General features: G+C 38.7%; 3 protein-coding genes across 3 annotated transcripts in view; all 3 read left to right on the top strand.

Annotated features, from left to right (window-relative positions):
- The window catches only part of LOC121641862 (exostosin-1b-like), a 35,149-nt gene extending 31,434 nt beyond the window's left edge, over positions 1-3,715 (top strand). Inside the window, exons 9-11 of the mRNA XM_041988204.1 lie at positions 61-221; positions 309-480; positions 876-3,715. Of these exons, the coding sequence (XP_041844138.1) occupies positions 61-221; positions 309-480; positions 876-1,061 (519 nt within the window). The 3' untranslated portion in view covers positions 1,062-3,715. The remainder of the gene's footprint in view (positions 1-60; positions 222-308; positions 481-875) is intronic.
- A 3,667-nt stretch (positions 3,716-7,382) lies between these two features.
- On the top strand, positions 7,383-15,527 carry LOC121641941 (double-strand-break repair protein rad21 homolog A-like). Its single transcript, XM_041988341.1, has 14 exons — positions 7,383-7,533; positions 8,692-8,882; positions 9,592-9,721; positions 9,830-9,929; positions 10,483-10,589; positions 10,772-10,969; positions 11,079-11,204; positions 11,334-11,459; positions 12,591-12,814; positions 13,278-13,431; positions 13,559-13,704; positions 13,995-14,174; positions 14,280-14,360; positions 14,510-15,527. Exons 2-14 carry the CDS (start codon positions 8,739-8,741, stop codon positions 14,699-14,701), a joined length of 1,908 nt encoding a protein of 635 aa, XP_041844275.1. The 5' UTR covers positions 7,383-7,533; positions 8,692-8,738; the 3' UTR covers positions 14,702-15,527.
- A 300-nt stretch (positions 15,528-15,827) lies between these two features.
- LOC121641788 (eukaryotic translation initiation factor 3 subunit H) overlaps positions 15,828-23,861 on the top strand; it is a 59,757-nt gene continuing 51,723 nt past the window's right edge. Inside the window, exons 1-2 of the mRNA XM_041988076.1 lie at positions 15,828-15,977; positions 22,426-22,582. Of these exons, the coding sequence (XP_041844010.1) occupies positions 15,876-15,977; positions 22,426-22,582 (259 nt within the window). The 5' untranslated portion in view covers positions 15,828-15,875. The remainder of the gene's footprint in view (positions 15,978-22,425; positions 22,583-23,861) is intronic.

Here is a 23,861-nt window from a genome sequence, read left to right as displayed (position 1 = left end):
GTTTCTAGTTTCTTGTCCTCACCTTTATCTTTCTTTTTTGTCTCTGTGATATTGTTCCAGGTTGACTTTGCCTTCACAGTGTGGCAGAGTTTTCCCGACCGCATCGTCGGTTACCCAGCCCGCAGCCACTTCTGGGACAGCAGCAAGGAGCGGTGGGGCTACACTTCCAAATGGACCAACGACTACTCCATGGTGCTGACCGGGGCTGCCATTTATCACAAGTACTGACACTCTTCTCTGATTCCATTTAGTTCAACACCAACTCTATTTATCAACACTCCTCTCACTCTATTGCACTTCTCCCTTAGATATTACCACTACTTGTACACCACCTACCTTCCAACCAGTCTGAAGACGATGGTTGACCAGATGTCTAACTGCGAGGACATACTCATGAATTTTCTTGTGTCATCTGTGACTAAACTACCACCCATCAAGGTCACCCAGAAGAAGCAATACAAGGAAGCAATGATGGGACAGGTGAGGCAGGATATTTGTCATGTAGGAGTTTGCTTTGATTTAATGGCTGAAGCTCAAACAGACAGCATTAGGGAGGTTTGTGTGGATTTTCACATGATCATTCAGGGATTACTCCTTGTATTGTCTGTTGCATAGGCTTATAGCTTTTAGACACATCATACCACCTAATCCCTGATGCTGTTTGCTGTCAGGGAAAAAAACACAACACTGGTCATTTGTAAATTTGAATTGTAATTTTTCTAAAAATATGGTCTTGAGTTAAGGATTATTTAAAAAAACAATAAAACATAGCAATTCTTGACCTTTCATAGTACAGTGAAAGGTCAAGAATTGATTATGCATGACTAACTTAGTTCGTTTTATCTCCCCCCTCTACCCATCCCCTCTATCCTCAGAGCTCCAGAGCATCTCGCTGGGCTGACCCGGACCATTTTGCACAACGTCAGACCTGTATGAACAAGTTTGCCAACTGGTTTGGCACCATGCCGCTTGTCCATTCTCAAATGAGGTTGGACCCAGTCCTGTTTAAAGACCAAGTGTCCATATTGCGGAAGAAATACAGAGACATCGAGAGGCTATAACCTTCCTGAGCCTCCCCGCTCAGTGGACACATCAAGGAAAGAGCGAGGGGGCGGACAGGGAGAGAACTTCAGATCATTGCATAGATGCATTAGTGGAGAGGCTAATTGGATCGGGTCCCATGGGAGAGGAAGAGAATAAACTACAACAAATGTGGAGAAAACCACATCTGTCAGTTTTTATGTTGTCTTTCTCCTTTCAAACCCAGCTTTCACATGTACTTGGGGATAGCTGAGTTCAGAAGTCCCATACATACACTATGACTACCTAAAAGCTACACCTGAAAACTGTAAACTACTCGTCTTTGGTCATGGAGTCGTTGCTTGTTGCTACGGTGTCTCAGCAGTGACAAACTGTCTCCAACTACAATCTGCTGAAAGGGACAGTCTGTTTTGCTCTGTACACTATGCACAGGTTCCTGAAAGTTTTTTGCTGACTATATTATTAATTATGAAGAGAATAACACTATTTTGGATTGTGTTTAGCTATTTTTTATACAGTGAATGAATGGCCAGCATTACTTTCTGTATTGTCTTAATGAAATCTAATAGTGTGGTGGGCTAAGAGAGGAGTGAAAAGTCCTCAGCTGCAGAACTGGCTTATAATCATTGATCTGACATTCACAGTGCCTCAAGGTTTCTCTAAAGGCGTTGGGATCTGGGAATCTGAGTAAAAGACATGGTGGCAGTTTAGCGCCTTGATCTTGCTGCTTTTTTTCTTTTTCTTTTTTTAATTTCCTCCATCACTGTAATAATTTTTTTTGTGATTAAGTGTTTTTTAAGTTGTCAAACATAACTGTCAGTATGTGCCATTCTGAACAAGTTATCCTGGTAAAATCATTAGTTATGTGGAAATAGATGTCCCCAGAAATTCAGCTGATTTACTTATTCTGTTCATGGCTCCTGTTTCAATGACACTGAAACAAGATTGCATGTTTTGTTTGGATAAAGAAGGCTGGGCTTGCCAACGCAAACCACTGTGAAATCCACAGAATAGATCTGTTTTGATCTGAGTTGATTGGAGATTATTTATATCTGTTGTCTGTAATCCTAATTTCATTTTTGAATGGACAACTTTGGCAGACGCTAAATCTGTCATGTTTCTGACACGTGTGAGCTTGACTGTTAGTTGATATGATTCATTTTAAGCCGACTGTTGTGTAATCGCTACTTCTAAATAAATATGCCCAGACTCATAGGATATTCTAATTAATACTGATGAGAAATTCTGGAAAGAGCTTTTCAATTTTAGGGGGATATACTTAAATGAATATTCCAATTTGTGGTATTTCTTCAGCTTCAATTCCTTTAATTAAAAGTTTTCAGTAGCATAATAGCAGATTTAAAATGCTGACTCAACATCAGACTGACAATGGACCATGAGAATGGGCCCCACTAGAGAAAGTAGTTTATATTTGTCCGTCTAATCTCAGGAACATATCTCAATCTTGTTGTATTTGTGTATGACTGCCAAATGTCACTTCAACATGAAATTGGGTCGTTATGTTGCTGGATTAATAGGCTAACTGACTTCTAATTATTTGGTTCCATTATTAATGTAGTTTTAACAGTTTTTATCTTGCTGAGTCATATCATGTTACTTAAAAATGGCACAGAAGAAATCCCTCATCTGTTAGGCAAACTGCTCATCAAGTAAAGCAAACAACATTTCTCTGTAAAGCCAACCCACACACCTCCCCTGACACACCCTTTGCTAGCTTCATCTAAACAATGAAAGAAGTGATTGATTTGGTCAGCTCATTTGCAGACCCCAGTATGTGCCAATGGAGCATTGTGGTTTTGTTTTATAAATACATATGATTTTTTTTCTTCCATTTGCAATAGGGAATGCCATGCATTCCTGTTTTTACTTGTTTCTCTAAGTATTTTCTTTCTACTCAAGAAGGGTTTATATGTGAGAGCCTGAGCCCGCCGCAGACACAGATGCTGCATGAGGATTTTCACTTTGGTGAGTCCATTATGGGCTCAAAAGCAAGTAAACAATCCTAGCGTACTCAACACAATGCTGTCAGGACAATTTAATATAGTCGTAAACTTTCAGAAATGAACTTGGTGCAATATTTAAGATGACATTTTCTCTTTTCTCTTGTGTTAATATTTCAGAGGGCAGGGGTTTTAAATTGATGTGCCTTCAGAGGAAATACACTTAACATTTTTTTTTCTTCATCTGCCTTGTGCAAGAAATATGACCCTTTTTTCATCTCCTAGCTGTTCTGTAATTTATTTTCTTCCAACATCATCCACTTACATAATTATTTTTAACACTGGAATCCTCCTAAGATTTGCCACCACACATCTGAAACTAACATTCCTGCCTCCTGTCCTAGGAATGTTTTCAAAGTCTGTAGGCTCATCCTGAAAATAATGCCTTGTAATGTTATACATGCAAGGTTCCAAAAGACCCCTCTCTGTGTTTGTCACAGCTATAGTAATATATGTAATTCTCACACAGTATTTATCAGACAGGATAGTCTCTGGAATAAATCTGTCCGTTTCCTTCACCCTCTTCTACACCTGCAGACCTAATTTTATAGATTAAAATGAAAAGATGGTGGAAGAAAATCACAATTTTGTAAGTGAATTTTCTAAAAACATTTGGGAAAAAAAATCAAATAAAAAAAAAAAAAAAAATCAAAGTCAAATAAAATGTTTGATACAAACCGACTGTCTCTTATTGTGCTTTTTTTTTTTTGGTCTGCACCTACAGAGGAAAATTCAAACGAAGTAATACCTTCTGCTTCCTCCTTGTGTGAACTTCATTTTATGCCCAGAAACTGCAGTGTTTACATAATTCTGTGTCAGGCTGATTGGTTTAGACATGCTGCATAAATAACAGCATCTATCCGGGATGATCCCATGGTGCATAAGAGCTGCCAACTCAACCGGAGAAAGCGCTGCAGCTAAAACACACACAGACACCAAACTGGGCAAAACGTATAAAGCAAAAAGATCTGCAGTGTGTAAATCTGGACTGGTGCCCACTCTGGATGACTTATCTGGTGACACGCTAAAATAAAACCCCTTTTGATGGCTACACTAAGACTGCTTCCACTCAGAACTGTATAGTTAAAAGAATACATAAGATCCAACGTATAGTAGCAATAAGGTACTTTGTGATAAAACAAGCCGTAAAATGTCACGTCACTGCTGTAGAGTTTCAAGCACTCGGGGCCTTTCAGATGCCAGAAGTCTTGTTTAATTTAATGGTATGCAAATGAGCTCAAGTGCTCTTAATCCCATTGATGAGATGTGTATCTGCAGCAGAGATGGGTCTGAGCTTGCATTAAACACTAACTTGAGGCCAAAACTGAGCAATATCCTCCTTTTCTATCATTTTCTCTTCAGATCATCATCACAGCTTAGCTGGCTAAGCGGAATGCCTGAAGATAAAATCAAGCTTGTGAAAGAAGACTTTGTTTCTACTTTCTGTTTGTGCTCTCATAACTCACACAGTTATGACTGGATGCCTATTAAAATTTGTTTTTATGCTGCATGGGAAATGATGCCATCAGTTTCACATCTGGCTTATTTGGAACATTCAAACTAAAAACACATTTCATGATAAATTTGCCACCATGTTTTCTACCTATAGTTTGGAATACAATTTGACGCTTTGCCACTAATATGATGTAGTAAAATATTATCATAGTACTTGACAATCATGAGAAATTAAAAAATAGACACAATGGAGACATTCCATATGAGAAATAAGCTCATAAGTAAGATTTAACCTAAGCGGAGATAGCATTTGCAGAGACAATGCAGCTCAATACCACAGAGCACATCATAGAAAAGCATTTGAGTTCCTAAAGAGTAGATGAGGCTCCTGGTGGAGACATAATTGAAAACATTTAGATGAGCCATATTATAGCTGGAAACAATCTCACAGGAATACAAGGATCTAACTTCCTGATAGTTGCCTGTATGCACATAAAAAATGCTTCAGTACATTAAAAGCACAAGATGCTTTACTTCAACCAGCTGTGCAGATAATTATATACGTATGCTTTGATATGTAGATATAATTGTACACTCAGGCTTTGTGACACATGTTGAATGCAGCTTGCCTAAAGCTGGAAGGCATTAGAGCAGAAATAACTGGTTTTGCTCACATCATAACAACCAGTTATCCTGATATTTTTTCTTGTTTCAAACAAAATGAGAATCCAAAACCATCTGAGCCTCCACACGTGCCTGGGTAGCTTAAATGTCTCACATACAGCTTTTGTGCACATTCCACAATACACTAGAAATCTTAAGGAAATTAAATTTGTGTTTAGTGGATTATTTCCTTGTTGTAACAACGCTTCTTGACAATAAATCTCATACTGCTGGAAAGTCTACTTCCTTTTTAAATAATGCCACATTGATAAAGAAACGCTTTTGTGGGATGAGCAGCAGAATTGTGCGTTGTGCCCATGAAAAACATGTCAAACCTTCTCTGCTTCTACCAGCTTGTCTTCTGACAGCTTATTCTGCTGTTGACTTCCATGACTGCCCTTCGTCGTCAGACAAGTGCTCTGGAAACTGGACATGTGGAGGAACATTACAGTATATTCAATGATTAGTTCAAACTATGTTTATGACAGTTGGGATTGTAAGGTCAAAATGTAAAGAAAACATGGCGAATGCTGTTCTGATTGCTGCACCCATCAGTAACAAATTTTGGTGGAGGCAGTGTGATGGTGCGGGACAGTATCTCCCTCACTGGAAAAACAAGGCTTGTGTTCATTGGAGGCAATTTCTATGCAGAGACATACCCAGATGAGATTCTGCAACCAGTGGCAATTCCATATATCCACAGTCCTGACCTCAACTCCATTAAACACTTGTGAGATCAGCTTGGGCATACTGTTTGTACCACAATGACCAACACAACTGACTTGCGACAAATGGGATAAGTTGTTGAATTGACAGTATGTCTTGTTTCTTCAGACTTCAATCATCCAGTCCAATAAAATGAAAAGAGCACAAAAGGATGTTTAGCACTGGCAGGGAAGATTTGGCAAGTTTTTCATGGATGCAACCCACATACTCAACTCAGCTGCTAATCCAACAAATGCATTTTCCTCACAAAATTCAAAAAGGAAGCAAAATAAGCTTTTCAACTGAATAAGATTTATTGCCAAGAAGAATTTGTTACAACAAAGAAAGTATCCGCTAAACACAAATTTTCTTACTTTTCATGCTATGTTTATATGTTTGAAATAATTTTTTGTCTGGCATACATTAGTAATTTTGCATGGATCAATAATATATCACTCAAGAGGCTAGTGTGTGGAATGATGATAATCTAATTAATTTGCTTATGACTTCCCTTAAAAGAGATGTATTTACTGGCAATGTTGTCATGATGTCATTGTGATACATAATCAAGTCATGCAATCCATCTGTACTATTCTATTTAGCTATTATTAATGTAGCACCATTTCACAAGAAAAAGTCATCTCAGGGACTTTGGCATAAAGAAATTTAAATATTTAGAAAGAACTTTGAAACAAAACATTAACACTGCCATCTAGTTATGCATGTTCACTGAATTCAACTTATTTTTGTTCAAATAATTTTTAGGGACTAGTGATACATAAGAACTAAATTTAACATACTGCAACCTCATCTATCCTGCAGAATGACAAGGAGGCTCTGCTACTGGTAAATTATAAACAAGCTCAACTGGCAGCAATTCTACTGCAACAGATGCCAATAAGACAAATCCGCTTTACTCCGAACCCATTTGGCAATTTGATAGTAGATGAGTCAGACTGTCTGTCAGGCATATTTTTCATATACTGCATCTAATATACTGCTGGGAAATTAGTTTTAGTCTGTGTGGATGTCCAATTTACGGCATGCTGAGAATCTGGTTTAAAGGATTGAATTTGTTTGGTGGGCTGTGGTACTTGGAGAGTCTTTTCTCTTTATGTAAATCTGATGTGAATATAACCTGTTTATTTTCTCAGATAATAGGCTCTTTCCCTTTTATCATAAAAAATAAAAATAAAAACAATAACAAAACAAAACAACAACAAAAACATTTCACTCTACGTTCACCATGTTCCAGTATGGAAACAGAGCACAGGAAAGCAGGCAAACCCACTCATACAAGCACCTCAATTAAAGTTTGTGTTTATCATGTCTTCTGCATCCCACTTTGTACATTATATTTACTGATTTTAATTCACTCTGACCGCTCCCCTGGTAGGCTCTGTGCGTCAGGACGCCATCTATCTTTCCTTGGCTCTCACAGCAAGTTGTCCGTCAGTATCAGCCTTCTCAACAGGCTCCTCCTCCGCCATTTTTGACTGTAAACATCCTGCCAATTTTAAAAGGACAGCGCTGAGCGGGAGGAAGGCGACTGGCGCCATCTTGACTGTTTTAATGAGTACAACAGGGGAGAATTCCCTTGGAGAAATTACCTAATTATTGGGATTTCAATCTAAGAGGGCTACTGTCGGTAAGTGTGTTGGCAGAGGAAATATTTGCGCGTAGTTTTGTGTGTTTTACGAAACGAAATAGGCATGCATGTTAGGGTTTATTCGTTGCGGCCTTCACTGTTACATGAACCATTAGCCATCGGCTAAGATAGTGTTGTACTCCTAGAGTGGGGGAAGTATGAGTAGGCTTTGGAGGGTGCCTTGTTGCTGTCTACTTTATGTTCTTATATGCAAGTTGTTTTTAGTAATTTGTTGGAAAAATCATCTAGGCTTAACTTAAAATAATCTAGTTGAAAAATGCTCTACTTCAGTTGCGGAGCTCACGGCTTCATTGCTCTCTTTGTAGTAAGCTAGCGGCTAATTTAGTTCGTCCCACTTTATGGCGCCGACTATTTTACTGGCGTTGCCCACCCTTCGCGCTTTTAACGCTTTACTAATCTTTTTGTGCGTGTGAAGCTACGTACATTTATTTGTTTTTATATCTCCAAGTTTATTAAGAAAAATTTAATAAGTAAGTAAGACTCAATGTGGGAAAACGTATAGTTTCCTCAGACGGACATGTGCATTCATTTCCAATATTTGATTCTGAGACTCAGAAATAGGCGGAACCTGAATAAAGTCAGAACTTGTTTTGATAAGGTCTGATTTTCTCGACTTTCCAGTACTGCATGAATAACTTTTTCTCATGTACGTAAAAATTATAAAATGAACAAAATGCGTATTTCAAATGAGTTTAGTTGTGCTTTTGACGTTAGCTAAATAGCGACAGCAGCAGTCTTTTGAAATACGTTTAGCATGAGCTGTCCAAGGCATGTCAAAGCGTTTCCTCGATAGAGAAAATACCTTAATTTGTGCGATAGAATTGACACTGTTAATTATTTATACTATATTGTTCGCCAGTCTACATTTTCGCTAATCTTTGACGAACTGTAGGAAAACAGATTCTTGGCTGGCTTATGTGACCTCGTGTGTTGAGGAGTTGTTATAATTAAACATGTCTGGCTACTATATTCAATGTTGGGTGTCAAAAATAACAGAAATTTGAGAATTTTGTTCATTGGGCTGTTTTTTCTTTTGTTTTTTTTTTCTTTCCCTCAAAAGATGCAACGTCTTACACAGCTGCTTTTGGGAATTTGACATACTGCTTACATGTGTGCTGCAAATTGGTAATTTTTCAGGTAAACCATACCACAGTTGGTGTGTGTGAACCAGGGGAGCCAGGGCAATGTTCTACGCCCACTTTGTCCTCAGCAAACGTGGGCCGCTAGCCAAAATCTGGCTGGCGGCCCATTGGGACAAAAAGCTGACCAAGGCCCATGTGTTCGAATGCAACCTGGAGAGCAGTGTGGAGAGCATCATCTCACCCAAGGTAACAAGATGAAAGGTTTATGTTCTTTCTGTAAGTTCTGTGTTCAATATTGACCCCTTTTCAACTAGCTCGATCCAGGTGCTGGTGCTAATGCCAGTATGCAGCTAGTTAAAAGTAGTTTACATTTACACATACTGGCTAGCTGCCACAGAACTAAGTAACTTCATCACTGTTGATGTCTTTTCAGTCACTGATTGCGTGTTGTTGGATCTCTGTAGAGAACTGATGGTGTAGGGGGACAGTTTGTCTTCTCCACAGAATACAATATTCATATTTATTTTACTTGTGATGTCTGTGTCTGAAAACAGCAGTTGATATTTATGAGTGCCCCCTGCAATGCTAAACAATCTTAATAAATGCTGTTAGGAATTTGTAAACTAGTGCAAACATTATTTGCATTAAAACATGGAATAATATGTGCATTGTGTTGTGCATTGCATAGACAACATTTATAGACACAGATGGACAATGTTTCATACATTGAATTACAAAGAAACCAAGGATCAGCAAACTACATTAAGAGATTTATGCTGCTGGTTTGACTTCACATCCTTGTTAAAGTTCTTTTTTATTTATTTAATTTTTCTAAGTGTTTTATTGCTCTATGGTATCAATCTGTTTTCATATCACACTTATGATTGCCCTTACAAAAGCTGTATTCCTTAAATATGAATTTTCCATGTGTTGTATTTGTTTCTTTTTCTTCTAGGTGAAGATGGCATTACGTACATCAGGCCACTTGCTCCTTGGAGTGGTGAGAATCTACCACAGGAAGGCCAAATATCTGCTTGCTGACTGTAATGAAGCTTTCATCAAGATCAAAATGGCCTTCAGGCCAGGTAAGAGGAAACTACATCAAAGTGTTGTAGTGCTAATGATGTTTTATTTTAATGAGGTACAGAACAATTTCTCTCCCTCATTACTTCACTACCTGTTCCTTTGTTCAGGTGTGGTGGATCTACCTGAGGAAAACAGAGAGGCGGCATACAATGCCATCACCTTACCTGAGGAGTTCCATGATTTTGACCAGCCACTTCCTGATCTGGAGTAAGTTTCACCAGATTTACTGTCCATATGACAGTTCCATATGACCAGGTGAAAACTCAGAAAGACCATAGCTGCCTTTAGTTGTACTGATGTCCTGTTTCATTCAAGCACCAACCTTTTATGTCCACTGTACACAACAATATAATTATTTAGTTTGACTTTTTTGTACCCGTCACTGCTTCAGAGTCCAGTGGAAATATTTGGGTTTTTGTTCCTTGCCAGCCACATCTCTTCAGAGTTGTTTTGTTATGTAATGTCAAGGCATTGTATATTATTGCATACTGAATGCAGTTATTTAGGTGTTGTATTGTGGACACAAGACCATTTCTGCTTTTAAATTTGTATAGCCTTGTCCATTGTATATATAAAACTGATCTTGTTGCACAGCTGCTGTCAGTTTAAAAGAAAAATTGACAAAAAAATATTGTGTGTAGCTAAATGTGTTAATGTGCCTTGCAAAACATTGTAATGTGTGTGTGCGTAGACAGAGAGAAAAAAAGAACAGCAGTGGTTAATTACTCACATAACCTTCCTCCTTGATGTGTTTAAACAGTGACATTGATGTCGCTCAGCAGTTTACCTTAAACCAGAGCAGAGTTGAAGAAATCACCATGAGGGAAGATGTTGGCAACCTCAGCCTCCTGCAAGAAAATGACTTTGGTACGACACTACTGATTTGCTGATGTCTAAGCCCAGTCCAGCCATCTATTTAAACATCAAGCTTGTTTTATGTAATAAATGGAAATATTTTTCTCAGCAATCAAATTTATGCATCTGGTAAAAACCTACGAAAAAACAAAACAACATAAACTGTTTGTATAACAAAGTCATGTACTCCTCAGCTGATTTTGGTATGGATGACCGAGAGATGATGCGTGATGACACCACATTTGAGGAGGATATCATGCATGGCGCCACAGCTTCTAACCTCTTGCTTGAGGCTGAACCTGGTCCAGCTAATCTCCCTGACAAATCCAACCACATGGAGTATGATGACTTTGGGGATGGCTCCATGGGCAACGCTGATGGGGGAATGCTGGGTGAGCATAATTTATTTTTGCCTTACTCTGAACTGTTTTAATCATCTGCTTTAGTTATTCTTTGAGGTGTTTTATAGTAAGTGTAAAAACTGATCTCTTTATTTCTCAGTTGACAAGCTGCTGAGCTCTGAAGATGGCGGTGGTATCTTTGATGATCCTCCAGCTATTCCAGATAGTGTCATGATGCCTCCGGATCATGGCGATGATGAGGATGACTTTGACAACCTCCAGTCACGTAAGTAATGAAGTCTTAAGAACATTACACATAATAAAATAAAACTTTCTGAATTGTGTATCTGAGTGGAGACCACAGTGTATCTTAAGTTATCACACGGAGGAAAAATATGATTTTGTGTATGTCAAGCGGGTCCAGACAGTCCAGACTCGGGTCCAGCAGAGCCACTGCCAGCAATGGCTGACCAGACAGAACAGACCACCCTGGTTCACAATGAAGAGGAGGCTTTCGCCCTGGAGCCCATTGACATCACAGGTAAGCCTCGCCTATCCCCAAAACCTGTTAAATGGCAATACACTTATTAATGCAAATCATTCATAATAGGTTTTACTTTTATTATGATCATCCTTTCTGGGAGTTTACATAAATTTAAAGTCAAACTAAACATAATCCTCTATGTGCTTGTAAAACAAAATTACTATATAACTTGCCACAAAATGTATATAACTACCAGCTGCGAACTATATCCCAACTACCAGGACAATGGTTTCTCAATATTACAAATACCTTGGTTTTCACCATTCGGGCAGGTATTAGGCAAACAAAATGTTTAATACACTTGATGTTTTTCAAACAGTTAGAAAATAACTTGACATTCCCTGTTTAGGAATGAACTTTATTGGTAGCTGCCTTGTTTTGTTTTGTGAGTGTATTTCTTTGGGATATGGGTGGGGGGAGGGCCGAGCCTCCTGGTAACTACAGAAGTCTAAAGAGTGTGCTGATGGGTACTGCAAATGCTAAAATCGATATTTCTTATAACAAGTTAGTCTACATTGACTAAGGTTTGTACAGTTAAGTATACCAGTCATTACTGTTTGAACAGTTGACTCCCAACATGCTTTATGTTTTAGACGTTCACATATTTGTACTGGTGTACAATGTGAAAAATTGCTCTTTACATTTTGCAGCTAATGTTTTTCTCTCATGGCATTATTGTGACGCACTCCCATCGTTTTTAGTACTTTATTTATGCTTTGCTGTCAAAGTTGTCAGCTTCTGCTGTTAACTGAATAGTTATATGTATAATTTTATCAGTTGTGACCTTATTGTTAATAGATGGTGCTGTAGAAAGCCTTTGAAACACGGGCCAAGAGAGCCTTTGGATAGTTTTTATACTGTTTGTTTATGGGGTGCACGAGATCAGCATATTTGCTTTGCAACAGTTCTGTTTACACAGGGACTGAAAATTTATCTGAAATCAGCTTACAGTGTTGTGCATTTAAATCATATAGTTTAACTGAAATGAAAACTTTATTTCAGGGAAATATTGGGATATATATACATACACAAGTTCAGTATTCACATTGTTTTGCAGACCTCTGTTGATATTATGATCATATCTGGTGAAGCTAGTGTCATGTAATATTTTATTTATTCATCTCCCAGTGAAAGAGACCAAGGCGAAGCGTAAAAGAAAGCTGATTGTAGACAGTGTGAAGGAGTTGGACAGTAAGACCATCAGGGCCCAGCTGTCTGACTACTCTGATATTGTGACCACCCTGGACCTGGCTCCTCCCACGAAGAAGCTCATGATGTGGAAAGAGACTGGAGGAGTGGAGAAGCTTTTCTCTCTGCCTGCTCAACCTCTGTGGAATGCCAGGCTGCTCAAGGTGACCAGTGCTTGTTATAAATATTTATCTGATTATAGGTTAACATTTGCAACTGTATGAAGATGTACAGAAGCTATGAACTGTCTGGCTAAAAATCGCCATCAAGCAATATTATCATGTGGAGAACAGTAACAAGTAGTTCCAGCTCCATCTAGGTCAGACCCTGACACTGTTTAATGAGAGAGTGGGTGATCTCTAACACACTTGACATTCTATACAGGTTTTGGCATGTCAAATGAGAACATTGATAGAACAAGAGATGTAAAAAGTGATTGGTTTCATCCTTTTTTTTTTTTTTTTTTATTCCTTTCACATCCATTAGTTACCTCTCCCTGATATCGAATAAAAACCCCTGTTGATGAATAATTGGTTTTCTTTTGTCTTGCATCAGTCTTTGAAAAGTTCCTACCTTTATTTGTCCTAACTTTAACACTAACTTTGTTGATACTTGTGTATCTCTCAGATGTTCACGCGCTGCCTGACGCCTCTGGTGCCAGATGAACTGAGGAAGAGGAGAAAGGGTGGTGAAGCAGATAGTCTGGATGAGTTCCTCAAAGAATTGGAGAACCCAGAGGTGCCTCGTGAGGAGGTCATGAGTCAGCACAGAGATGTTATTGGTAAGTGGTGCTGGAGTTGATGAGAGAAGAGCATATTCCCGTGCAGATGTCGTGGACCGAGTCACAGAGAGAGACAGAGAGAGAGAAAAAAAAAAACGCATTATATATTATATATTTCTATCCATAGACCAGACTATCATGGAGGAGCCCAGTATGCTGGCAGCCTCTACCATGGAGGGGAGCAGGACAACTTTAGATGAAACTGTCATGCCTCCTCCATCCACCCCCCGTGGTGTTAAACGCAAGAACCTTGACAAAGAAGGAACTCTTCCTGTGAGTACTCTGTTCAGATTGCATGTTCTATAAAAATGCTGGAATTCGGTTATGTAAAGTATAGTTTATAAGCTTTAAATATATATTTTACACTTCCTGTTGTTCTAGACCTAAATTTGAAGATATCATGTTCAGCTGAAATTGATTTTCTTTTAGCATGTAACCTCAAATTTACTGGAGTTGAGATATGTTTGATTTTCTGCTGAAGTAAACTTTGGTAAATGTTCAGAAATCTTCTGTTCTGACTTGGTCCTTGTTTCGATGCATTTTTCTTTTTTCTCTTTTTATAGATGGCTCCCTTGGAGCAGCAGCAACTGGCTGACCGCTCAGACTTGTCACAGAGGTTAGACATGCCTCAGGTGGAACTCCCCCCAGAGGAGAGCACTATCAACCTCACTCAGCTTGTCCCAGAACTCGACCTTCTTGGGAATAAGGAGAAAGATAAGAAGGATGAGAGTGATGAAGAGGAGGTGAGAGGAAATCATACTTTTTTCTGTAAAATGAGAACATTTATTGTTGGATGCACAAGCAAGTCTTTACCAGTTAACGTTGATCATTATGTCTGTTCCTCTCAGGAGGAGGGTCAGGGTGGAGACCAAGATCAGGAGGAGAAGAGATGGAACAAGAGAACCCAGCAGATGCTGCATGGCCTGCAGGTAAAAGAGCCATTGCTGCGTTTTTCATAATCCTAAAAATTTGTTATTGATTTGGTTCCATACTGAAAATGGATGGGTTAGTTACTTTGGATCATCCCAGGTTAAATGTACAATGACTTTTTTTTAATGTTGTGCTTCTGTCTCCACAGCGTGTCATGGCTAAGACTGGTGCAGACTCAGTTAGCCTCCTCGACTTGTGCAGGAACAACAACAGGAAGCAGGCAGCAGCCAAGTTTTACAGTTTCCTGGTCCTCAAGAAACAGCAAGCCATTGAGGTCACTCAGTCTGAGCCCTACAGCGACATCATCGCCACCGCCGGACCAAGATTTCACCTCATTTAGACATTGGAAGAACAGACAATGCTTGCAACAGGCATATTCTTTTTAACATGCAACTCTGCCTTTTTATTTTGTGTTTTCTTGTCAGTCCCACATTTTATTTCTTTGTTTTATGTCCCTGGGGAAGGGGAGGGGAGGGCACAGTGGGGAAAGGGTTTGAAACTTTTAAACAGGAGGATTTTACTGTACTTAAGATGGAATCATGCAGTGTTCTTGGTTCAAATGGAGTGAGGAAGAATGTTTAACAAGTATATTTATAAGCAAACTTTTTTTTTCACTCACTGATTTGTAAACTTTGCTTCATTTTGTTTTGTAAGTTCATTTTCTCTCCTCTACTCTAAATTTTGTATTGTGCCCCTTCTTTGAACTAAATTGTCCCAGATTTTAGATCAAGACCCTCATTACCACAAAAAAGTCCTGTATTGACTCTGTACATGTTCTGGAAAGGTACTGTTTTTTTGTTTTTTTGTTTTTTTTTTTTCTCAAAAGTGTAACCTCTTCCATTTTGTCCCTGTTGCACTTGTTCTTTGATAAACAAAAAGGTTAATTTGTCAATAAATTGTTAAATCTCACCTGGCATTAAATATCAAGTTTCAGATGTATGATTCTGGCAGTTTATCAGTTTTATGTTTAAAAAAAAAAAAAAAAATTTTTTTTTTTTGTTGTACCTTTTTCATTCATGCTTATTTGCCTTTTTGCATTGTGTAACTAGGTAATGTTTTTGTTACAGCTAAGTTCATTATTCCAACTTTTTAGTCTTTGGGTAACTTCTAGTTGTGATACTCTGTAAAGATTTGAAATAAAGTGTTTTAAGTACTTGGTTAAGTAACATTGTATGTAAGTGATATTTTAAGATCCAAGTTCTAAAGAGTGAAAATTCAGATTAAACATGTAAAGTTACAATTTTTATTCTTACTAACTACACGTTTCTAGCTATTATGTTATGGATTTTTGGCACAATTGTAGACTAGAATCTTAAATACCAAAAATAAATATTTTCTGATATTTTAAAAGTTAAATTGCCACCAAACAAGCGTTCAAACACTTGCCCGAACAAAAACAGGAACTCTTCTTTTCGGCGTTGTTTCCATACGGACAAGAAAAGCGAAACAAGTTAACCGGAAATTTCCGTTACCAAACTCTTTCCTCCCTTCTTTTCGCGTGGAGCGGTTTATAGATGGCTTCACGTAAAGAGTCCAGTACAGCACCTAGCGCAGTAATGGCTTCTTCAGGTGGTACTTTGGACTCACCGGTCAAACAGATCCAGATAGAAGGATTGGTAAGTGTCACAACGATCCGGTAACGCTATTTGGCGAGTTTAGGTGGCGGACAACGAAAACTGCTGCTACGATATGCACATGCTAAAGAGCGAGCATCATCATGGTTGGGAGAGGGTGAAAAGCCATTATTTATTCTATTTAATAGATTTGCTGTTTAGTGTTTTGCCATAAATAGTTTAATTCAATTTATTATACCACTTGAATAAATACGGTATAATCAGGTCTCTTAAATCCATTAGCGCTAGCAGATGAGTTATCATGTTTAGGTTAGCTGCTGTCTAGCTTTCTGTAAGCTACAAAGGCCTTTAATCATGAGACATGACTCCCCTGGACGATGGGATTCTTTTTTTTTTTTTCTTTTCTTTCTGTGATATTTACATATATAAAAGAAAGGATCTTGGAATGGATGCGAACCATTGCTATTATTGTGTAGCTATTCGAATATAAACAATTTTGTCTGCTTTGGACTTAGTCTGTATCCCCAAGGTGGTTAAAATTTTTTGTTTCAGAAACAGTTATTGAGTCTGATGCTTGTTCTTATTATCTGTGTAGTGTGCCCATATTTACAGTATGTAGTACCTCTGTACAAACAGCAGAGGACAAACTTGCTTCATTAGTGTGCACCATCTACCACCTCCCCCCATTGTCCTAAAAAGCACTGGACAGCTGCTTTTTTATTTTTTATTTATTTATTGCTGTGCCTGACTGCAGTAAACTAGTCAGTTTCTGCCTTTACTTTCCTCATCAAAGCTGCTCAAGAGCTGAAATCTTAACCTTTTACCTCAGTGTTTATTACTTAGAACTGAGATTTTCCAGGTTAATTTCACACCCTTATTGACATTTTTACTGAGCTTAAATCCAAAGCAGTCAAAATCTGTTTAATCTGTGACCCCATTTTTATTCAGACTATTCACGAAGAGGTGTCTGTTTCAGGTAGTTATGAAACTCATTTCACATGAATATGTTGATACGCAGGAGTTGCTGCTTCATTGCATCATGGCCCGTCTGTCAGAGGTTTAGCTGTAGGGGTTACCCATAGACAGCATCGCTACTGCTGTGTAGTAAAAATGAGTTGTTTTCTTGCTTTTGAAGCAGATTGAGTGTTTCATATTGCTATGGAAGTGAATTGCAACACAGCAGTGTGTTTCCATTAAACACCTACAGAGATCAAGCTATCCTCTATGACTAAAAAGCATCTTCATTAATTTATTGGATCATATGATTCCCAGATTTTATTTATGTGCTATGAATTAAGGCAAAGTCAGGGCACAATGCATGTTATATTTATGGCCTGGATTTGAATGCTTTGAGGTTTAATGGAGAGCCAGAATGTATTTCAGAACGAGTTTAATCTCAACATTTTATGAAGTAGTTCCAGTTAGGTTCTCTTAAAAGCTTATACAGAAATAAAAGAATCCCTGGGCCAGAACAGTACCCTCTTCCCCTGAGGTTTTTATGCATGCATCAGGTCTTTAAGCTTTGCCTTGTCAAGAAGATGTCACATCAAATTGTCACACAGATCAGGTGCCACGCACACAGGAGATGACTTACTGTATTGTGTAGAAAATGCAAGCACATGTTCAGACTCTGTACTTTCTCATGGTGCAGAATTGACTTTCCTCTAATTTGGTGGTAGTCACTGTGGCTGCCTCTGATTTTTTTCCGCCTTAAAACACAAGTATCTGCAGACTCACAAACAGAAAACAACTATTTCTGTGTTATACTTGGCACAGTTAAGAACTGAATGTAAATAGACCTCCTGCTGCAGAAACTTACCAAAAATTAGGCTTAAGTTTGAGGAAACTTAAAAATAGTTTACAATGAGCTTTGTTTGGGGCATCTCAAAAATTGAGTGCTACAGTTGAAATCGAGTAGCAAGCAGCAAATAAACAGTAGAACAAGCACCCAAAGAGTTACTACCTCACATTACATTTAGATTATTTTAGAATATTTGCCCCCTCCACGCACACTGACACACATTGCAATAGCTCCTCCTTCTTGTCATCTCGGCCTTCTTCGCGTTTGCAAGCCAGACTTATTAGCCAAACATGTTTGAGCAAATGAGCAGGAGTAAGCTGGCAGATGAAGTGAGGATCTGTGCTGGTCTTCATCCGTGGCTTCATCCAGCAGATTAGTCATGCCACACAAAAGCGTTATTTTCTCTGTCAAGTATTTTACAGCCAACACCCAACGAAGAGCTGGTTTACACTTGAGTGGCGCAAAAAGAAAACTCATTAAAGGATCGTCTCCTTTGCTGTACTTTCTCATAACTCGAACCCCGTTGTGTCGGGAATATAAGCCCTTTTGTGTGAGTGAGAGAAGATTTATGATAAGAATTAAAGGCAGCCAACAGGGGATTTGGGCTGCAATTGATTTTGCACAATTCAATTTTAAGCTTGTTGATTTATAATACGCAGTCAACATATCAATCTGGAGCCTCTCCACATGAGGTGAGCTCACTGGGCTAGCTGCTGGTGAGCTAGATCAATAAATTTGTATGCGACTGTGGGTGTCTGTCTAGAGTGTTTGAAAGAGAGAGAGAGCGAGTAGCATTAAAAGATGATACTAAAGAGTTAGCCTTTATGTGCGCATGCAGGTTTGCACAAACTTAGAGCTTCCCAGGATTTGCTAACAATACCTGATGGCATTTTTTCTCAGCCAGTACTACAAATCCACTGAAACCCCCACAATTCCTTCCTTCCTTTTTCTTGTTGTACAGTTCAGTTCCCTGCTTTGAGACATTTCAGGATTTTCTTCATGACTCTAATGTAGCCTCTTTGTTTGACCTTAGTGCTGATATTTCTTGTAGATTCTCAATCTTTCACCTTCTTCTTTGTTGTAAGGATGCTGTTTTGGTTTGTGATGGACAGACTGCTGAGGCTTAGATAGCTGGAAGCATTGTGTATCTGGGCTATCTGCTCTCACTGATTGTGGAAAAGCTAATTGTTGGCAGAAAAGAAGCTAGAGTGCATTGGGGGGGGCACCGATGCCAGTCCTGAGGACGTCCACTATAGCCCCAGTCTCCTCATTTCCCTTGTTGTAATAGCCACACCTGTCGGCTTTGTTGGCCCCTGCAGAGCTTTTCTCCTCCTTTTTTCTCCTCCTCAGCTGCTTCTGGTTTTTCTGTGTCACATTTTCAGTGTCTGTATATCCCGGCATCACCACCTTCCCCACAGAGTTTTCATTCTTGTTTTTTGCTCTTTCTCACTCTCCTTGCACCCTTCACTCCCTGCACCAATCTATTGCTCAGACCTCTCTTCCCTCTCGGCTTGAAAAGCAAAGGCAGGCAGGCAGGGAATGAGATTTGTTTTTCTCCCCGCTCCACCCCATATCATCTCTCTTCCTCATGCCCTCTAGCTCTTTACTTGTTGCATGACAAGCCCAGCACTCTTCTGAAATAAATCATCTCCCTGGACAAGCTGCTTGTATACGTATGTATGTCCGTGCGGGCAGCTGAGACCAGTAAGGGCTCCTTTATAGTGGTATTGGGTGTTTAGTTGTGAGCATGGTACAGGACTGCCACCCTGCTCCTGCTTATATGTGTATGTGTGTATTATTAATGCCTCTGGCTGTGACCTGCCTGCACTGTTATCAGCGTGATTTATGCTCTGCCTGTCCACACTGTGCTTTTCAGCTTTTTTTTTTTTATATCCAGTTCTCGCTCATTTAGTCGCTTAGCCTTACTCTCTGCTCTTTTCAAGGGTTTTTCTGTTTTCTTGCTGAGCTCTATGTGTTTTTTTCTCATTTTTTTTAATGGATTGGTGTATATAGGTTTATATAATGTGCCTGTGTGTAGAAGTACGGCATCACTGGCATCAGTGACACAGCTTTAGAGCTTAAATTAGTTCCCTGAATCACATTGAGGCTTGGCCCATTTTAAACTAGCATTAAAAATTAAAGTTATGTAACAATCCATGAAGATGCACTGTCTAGATAGAGGATGATTACATGGAATGTCTGAACTGGTTTTTGTAGGCATTGAGGAGCAGCAGTAGTAGTTGTAGGTCCACAAGCCAACTAAAGTCTGTTATGGTTGGAACAACATGTTAAAGAATTTCTCCTGATAAGACATGGATCAGTTTTTTTTTCCCCCTTTTTGTGTTTTATGTAGGAGGTTAGTGGCTGCTGCGAAGAATAGTGGCAAAGAATTTCTTCTGCATTTTAATGTGGTTGGAAAAGCAAAGGGCAAGTTGGTGAGGAGGCCGATGTCGTGGGCAACCAAGGAGCTTTGCTGAAATTTGAATTCTTAATTTCTGGCTCATATAAAAGTAACATTTTGGACACATTTGAGGAAACGTGTCCTCAGACCTTTGCTTGTTGTTTCTTTGGCAAAAGGTGAATGATATTTGTGTTTTACTTTATCATAAGGAAAAATGATAATTCCACCAAATTGGAATCTAAAAACATATGTTGTTGTGGAAAGTTGAAGCTCTCCCAAAATCCAGATAATGCAGTAATTTGGGTCTAATCCCCCCAGCATGTGCGGAATAAAAAATACACTTAAATAACAATAATTAAAAAAAACTGAAGTGTTTATTCAGCCAAACTGCAAATAGAGCTGCACTCATTAACATATTTTTCAGTTTCTTTTGTCATAAATATACATGCAAATCTTTGCCGGCAAAGCATCACAATAGAGGCATCATGGCCATAATTTAGCTGCTATCAATCTAATGTTTGGTGTTTTCACAACCCGGGCTTGACTCACGTCACGTGAAGGAGAACACGTATTTGAGTACAGGGCAAAACTGGGTGCTATGAACAGATCTGAAAAAAGTTCAGTTGTAGTGTTTCCTTGTTGCATTTTGACCCCACAAAATGATAAACCATGTCTCCACAAATCTAACTTTCTCTGTAACTGCGCACAGCAGTGTTGTAACTTGGCTATATTTGATTTGATTTAAATAAACCTCCTTTATACTAATGCTCCTTCCACAGTGCAGTGATGCAGCAGCTTCAGACTGCAGTTCAGTAACTATAAACTTCAGTTTTCTTTAGTCTAATATTGGCTATCCTCCTAAAAGCATTCGCTAGTCTTAAGAATGTAATATTTTCACCTCTGATGATGAATTCGCTGAAAAGATGCCCTTGTAAATATTGGGTTATATTAATGAAGAAGATGCTTTAATCCTGTGTACGTATATTATTTGATTAAAAATCTCAAGGTTGAGGTTTTATCTTACAAATAAATCTTTTATTCCTGTTATTTTAGTACCAAGTGAAAACTATGCAAAGCTTCTGCTTGTAATTGTTGTTGTTGATCACGCTGTAACATACTGTGATAGATCTGTTTGGAACCTTTATACCATACAGCGTATATTGACAGCAGCACTGGCATTATTTTCATCTCTTAAGCAAACATCTGACATTTCTCTCTACCTTCCACTGTCTCAGATCTAGTTCTTCCTTGTTACAATCCTTCAAGTAGTTTCTTTTTTAATGTACTTCATATTTTGACAGATCTGGGGAAAATCTCTTTGCTGTGCCCCTTGCACATGGAAATATTTGCAGAAAGATCTAAAATTAAACAGCTTTCTGTCTGTAGACTGGAGTGCATTAAGATGTGAGGTGAAGGAGATCACCAAGGGAGGCCAGAGTTGTGAATGTTTTTTGGATATTATGTTGTAGATGTTATAAACTCATTATATCTTGTCACTTTTTCAGTGGTTAGTTTTCTGCTTCACATGTTGTTGTGTGGCGAGTCTCTCTTTTCGTAATATGAGGCTTTCCACACCAAAGATTAATGGTTCAGATAGTGAGGATTGCAAGTAATGATTTAAACTCCTATGTAATTATTTGTATTTTAATAATTTAAATTCTGCAGTAAATTATAGCCTCCTAAATGCTCTGTAGCCTCTCTTGTGTTTTAAGGAACTTAAATTCATAATGATACCATTCCTAATCATAAAACTTTGCTCACCCTCATCTCAAAGAGCATACAGTGTTTCTTAATTAATTTTTTTGTCTTAAACAGATTAGAATATAGTTCACTGTATATTTAATGGCCACATTATTGTTATTGTCTGCATTTTTCCTAATTCATAAAACTTAAATTGCTTAACTTATTTGCATGGCAATAAAGCCCAACGTGTAGAAGAACTGAGAGCAGGGAGAAAATAAATCTGCAACGTGACCGGTTTGTTTTTAAAAAGAAACAAACATCTGAACCACAGTAACCCCATCTCAGACTAATGAGCTTGAATCAACATGACAGACACACACACGGTTGAATTTGGTGACACAAATCACAGGATGATAAAATGAAGAGGAAATGCTATAACTGCCCAATAAGTACATTAACTCCAGTTCGGAAAATAAATCACATTTCCAAAGTTATTAAATTCAGAGTAAAGCCTCCTCACTTTTTCTTCTCTGGACTTTTTTTTTTTTTTATTATTATTATTATTTCTTTTTTTTCAGTGATGTTCCTCTTTTCTGTTTTCACAGGTGGTGCTGAAGATTATTAAGCACTACCAGGAAGAGGGCCAAGGCAGCGAGGTGGTTCAGGGCGTCCTTCTGGGTTTGGTGGTGGACGACCGGCTGGAGATCACCAACTGCTTCCCCTTCCCCCAGCACACTGAGGATGATGCAGACTTTGACGAAGGTAACTAAAACAGTAATAATACTACTAATAATAACAACAATAATAATGATAATAATAATAATACATTTTATTTGTATTGCCATTTGTAATACATGGAATCTCAAAGTGCTACAGAAACCTGGAATAAAAAGAGTATAAAATGCTATTTAGTAGAAGGCTTCTTTTTAAAAAGAAGGTTTTCAAGTTTTGCTTAAAAACATCTAAAGACTGTGGTGACTGTGTGACTCTCAGGTGGTCTGGTATGGTGTTCCACAGTCTTGGGGCAGCAGCTGAAAAAGCCCGATCACCCATGCTGTAGAACTTGGTTCTGTGAACTAGGAGGGTGTTTGTGGTTGCAGAATAGAGGGTGTGTGAGGGGTGAGGAGGGGCATGTCCATGAATGCGCTGAAAGGTAAGGAGGGAGACCTTGTATTCTATCCTGAGTGGGACGGTGCAGAGTTTTCAGGATGGGGTTGATATGGTCTTGCTTGCGCACCCTCATCAGCATCCTGGCAGCGCTGTTCTGGATGTATTGCAGTCTCTGAATTCTCTTGCCAGGGATCCCGATGAGGAGTGCATTATAGTAATCAAGCCTGGAGGAGACAAAGGCATGAACGAGCTTCTCTGCATCACCTCTTCATTTGTAGGTGTTGATTTCCTTAAACTTAGGAGGAAAAAATCCTTACATACCTGCAACATGAAAACTTGCTTCAGCTGACGGATCACAAGATTGTGACATGTAAATGCGTCAGTACTGTGGAGGCTTTGGTCCTTGCTTAGTGTCAAATTTTGAAACTCCATTACCGATAAGAGTTTCTTTGTCATTTAAATTCTGCTGCATGTCATTATGAATTGCAAATTTGGATGATTAAGTTTTTAATTGGTTCTGAGGTCTTGGGTGAATCTGCCAGATGGCACTGGAAATATTAATGTGGAGCATTTTTTGTGAGATTTTTGGCTTTGCTTTTGGCTGAAAGAACTGAATATTTTGTTTTTATTTTATCTGAACATGACAAACTAAGGTTAGCCAGAGGTTATATTGCTCATCCATTAAAAAAAAGAAAAAAAAAAGCGAATGAACATCAAGACCAAGACACAGCATTGAGGACAATGCAGACTTCCAGCTAAGCTCACTTGGTATCTGGTGTCCTCCACTGTCAGTTCAAAGGTTGACGTGTAAGGGCAGTGGGACAGGATGAAAAGCTCCAGCTTTTGGGGTTACAGGTGGACGGCATGAACGTGCACTGGTTTTTATTTAGTCGTTATCTGAAAACGTCCACTTTTCCTTTCACCTCATGTC

Source organism: Melanotaenia boesemani, chromosome 6 (genome assembly GCF_017639745.1).
Source record: "Melanotaenia boesemani isolate fMelBoe1 chromosome 6, fMelBoe1.pri, whole genome shotgun sequence".
Taxonomy (NCBI): Eukaryota; Metazoa; Chordata; class Actinopteri; order Atheriniformes; family Melanotaeniidae; genus Melanotaenia; species Melanotaenia boesemani.
Note: the sequence above shows the minus strand (reverse complement) of the source record. Positions and strands in the feature narration are given on the sequence as shown.